This window comes from Elaeis guineensis, chromosome 3, assembly GCF_000442705.2.
Source record: "Elaeis guineensis isolate ETL-2024a chromosome 3, EG11, whole genome shotgun sequence".
NCBI lineage: Eukaryota > Viridiplantae > Streptophyta > Magnoliopsida > Arecales > Arecaceae > Elaeis > Elaeis guineensis.
Window position 1 is genome coordinate 121,509,835 of NC_025995.2, and position 3,382 is coordinate 121,513,216.

The following is a 3,382-nucleotide window of genomic DNA, read 5'->3' on the forward strand; positions in this document are numbered from 1 at the left end:
AGCTCAGTTGCTTTTGAAAGTACGTTGCTTTAAATTGCTTTTCAAACAAAACCTATGATATGCCTTAGTTGCACGGGGCAAAGTTGGTTGGAAATGAAAAGCTATGAGCAAAAAGCTTACTTGTGTTTTAACTAAGTTAATTTAAAAACGATAGTAACACATCTACCGAGTCCAAAATATTGAAGGTCATATAGTGTGACAATCTAAACTTAATAATGTTTAATTTCGAAATAGATGTGTGTGTGTGTGTATATATATATATATATATATATATATATATATATATATATATTTTTTTTTTTTTTTTTTTTTTTTTTTTTTTTTTTTTTTTTTTAATATCAGACGACATTATGTCGGCGACCGAGCCCCGTTCTCGGATACATCCGGTCCGTGGATATCTTCAATTGGACGGATAAGGCGATGTGTTCCCTCCAATATTCTAATATAATATAAAATTTATATTTCCTGTTTGCTCAGTTTGTATTTTGTAACGCTTCCAGAATGTCCTCAACAAAGGAAGTTTCGAGAAGATAAAGGTACGGACAGTTGAGTTATTTTTATTTTTTTTTATAAATCCATGTCGGCCTGGGCACATGGGCACCATGCATGCTGCATCATCCTCCACCTCCCCAGTATAATTGTTTTATATACGAATATCAATATTTTATTCCAGTGCTTCGACAATAATAAGCGGCTTTTAAAGATACAAGGAGAAGTTTCTAGAAATCATACTTCCATATTGGATTATGCGGAATAGATAAATTACTTGTGGGACCCATCTCCATCCGAGCCCTCTCACTGGCACTGGACCCGCCGGGTGTCCCACCCTTCGTCCTCGGTGCAAGTTGGAGGGGGCCAAAAAGGAGAAAAAAGAAGAGAAACTCGCTCGAGATCTTTGCTGAAAATATCCGCCGAAGCACCGCTGTTGTTAAGTTCCCCTTCCAGAAACTTCCGAAGTTCATAAATACCCGCTCTCCCATCCTTCCCCTACGGCTCCTTGCCCGTACCCGGTAATACCACTGCCACCGCCACCAACCCCCTTCCCGACCAAACTTAATCTCTATAACAAACCATGCTTTAGTCCATCAAGGCAACCAACCAGAATTAATTACCCTGTTAAGTTACCCTTCTCATAGCAATCCGGTCGTCTTCAATTTTGGAGTAGCCGTCGGTCCTGATGGAGCGCATCGTGGTGGTGGTGAAGGATGAGGAGGAGATGGAGGTCCCTCAGCCGATGCCGGGACTTCACGAGATCGGCCCGCCACCATTCCTGACGAAGACGTTCGAGATGGTGGAGGACCCGGAGACCGACACGGTGGTGTCGTGGAGTCCAGCTCGTAATAGCTTCGTTGTTTGGGACTCGCACAGGTTCGCCACCACTCTCCTGCCCAGGTACTTCAAGCACAACAACTTCTCCAGCTTCATTCGCCAGCTCAACACTTATGTAAGTACGCAATTCTTCCATGGATAACTCACTTCTTAACCGTTACATTCCCCTGTTATTTATTATTTTTTTTAGCCCCCGCGCTTTTCAGTTCTTCCCCGCTCTTTTTTCTTCTGGATAGTCTATGCATTAAGGTTTGAAATTTTAATATACATATATATTTTGTATTATATATCGAGATTAAAGTTTTATCTTGATTTTCCCCAAAACTAATTGGAACATCATGAAGTATTTAAAGTATTATATTTTAAAGCTGATAGAAACTGACCAACGTCCGGGACACTACTCGAAGCATCCAGAGCAACCGTAATACCTAGACACTACTCGAAGCATCTAGAGCAACCGTGAAACCGAGACACTACTCGAAGTATCTGGAACAACCCCCCCTTATGCTTGGCAAAACAATTAAAAATAAGATGGATGTGGGGTCAAAAGGGTCCTGATGTCTGACAATGACGGCGATGGATGCAGGGCTTTCGAAAAGTCGATCCGGACCGATGGGAGTTCGCGAACGAAGGCTTCCTGGGAGGCCAGAAGCACCTCCTCAAGAACATCCGGAGGCGGCGCAACGTCGGCCAGAGCTCCCATCACGATCACCAGCAGCCAGCAGCCAGCAGCAGCAGCACCAAGTTGCCAGCGCCTGCGTCGAAGTGGGAAAATTCGGGCTCGAAACCGAAGTGGATCGACTGAGACGAGACCGCAACGTTCTGATGCTGGAGATTGTGAAGCTCCGGCAGCAGCAGCAAAGCTCCCGGGCTCTGCTCCTCGAAATGGAGCAGCGGATGCAGGGCACCGAGCGGAAGCAGCAGCAGACCATGGCATTCCTGGCTCGAGCTCTCAGGAACCCCAGTTTCATCCAGCGGCTTCTCCTTCGAAGCCAGCAAATGAAACAATTGTCGGGAGCCGGCAGGAAACGGAGACTGCCGGCGACTCCCAGCTCGGACAATCTGCGAGCAAGTGAAGACGAATTCGCCATCCAATCGGAGATGGAGAGTCTGCTGTCCGCTGTGGATGGCGAAGTTGGCAGTTCGAGCAGAGGGCGGAAGAACGAACAGATGTTCGACGCTATGGATCAGAGCTCGGCCGCGATCACCGATCTGATATGGGAGGAGCTGCTGGACGAGAGTTTGTTGAGAGGGAATGAGGCAGCGCAAGGAGAGCAGTCGGAGATAGAAGTCGTGGTGGAGGAACTGGCGGCAGAGCAAATTGAGTGGGGCGAGGAGGTGCAGGACTTGGTGGATCAGATAGGCTACTTGGGTTCATCTCCAGAGGCTTAGACTGTACGAACCAAACTGTGGATGGTACTTAGTTTCCATCCTTGTTAGTTGTTGGTTGCTCTTAAGTTTGCCACCCCCTCTCATCCTTGTGTCAGCACTTACCGTAGGTTTTTTAGTGCAGTAAACGTGTCTTAATGGTCGGGTAGCGTTCGAGTGTTGATGAATAGTGGCATCTCTTGACCTGCAGGCAGTAGCGGAAGAAAGAAAGAAGCAAGGGATGCGCTGTTCCGAGATCCAGGGGATGTCTTCCACATGGGTCTTCTATGTATGTCTGGTCACCTGTGTGTCTTCGGATAGTTCTTGAGCTGTCTTCTTCTTCTTTTTTCCCCTTTTTTTTTCTCGTCTTTCTTATTACTGGTTGTTATGTTCGAGTTTATCTTTTATCGAAGCTGATTAGTGTTTTCTTTTCTGTGCTTTTTGCCGTTCCTTTTTTTTTTTGGTTTGCCCTATGTTGTAGGTTGATTGAAAATTGCAGTCATGGTTTGTTTGATGAAGAGATTCCAAGAGTCTGCAGAGGAGACCATTCTGGTAAGTAAACAGAGCAGACATTCTTGTCTGCACTAGGTGCAGGCACGGATCTGATTTTGAGTGCTTAGGAATGATTAATGGATTTATTTAAAGCAAGCCCGTAAGAATAGCTGCTGATGTTTGGTGAAACTTT

General features: G+C 45.6%; 1 protein-coding gene across 1 annotated transcript; it reads left to right on the top strand.

Moving 5' to 3' along the window:
* The first annotated feature begins 970 nt into the window (after positions 1–970).
* Positions 971–3,130, top strand: LOC140856664 (heat shock factor protein HSF30-like). The gene is given in 3 exon segments (XM_073254727.1): positions 971–1,444; positions 1,916–2,032; positions 2,035–3,130. Coding segments are annotated over 3 exon segments (1,071 nt in total). The 5' UTR covers positions 971–1,177; the 3' UTR covers positions 2,722–3,130.
* Positions 3,131–3,382: the final 252 nt, after the last annotated feature.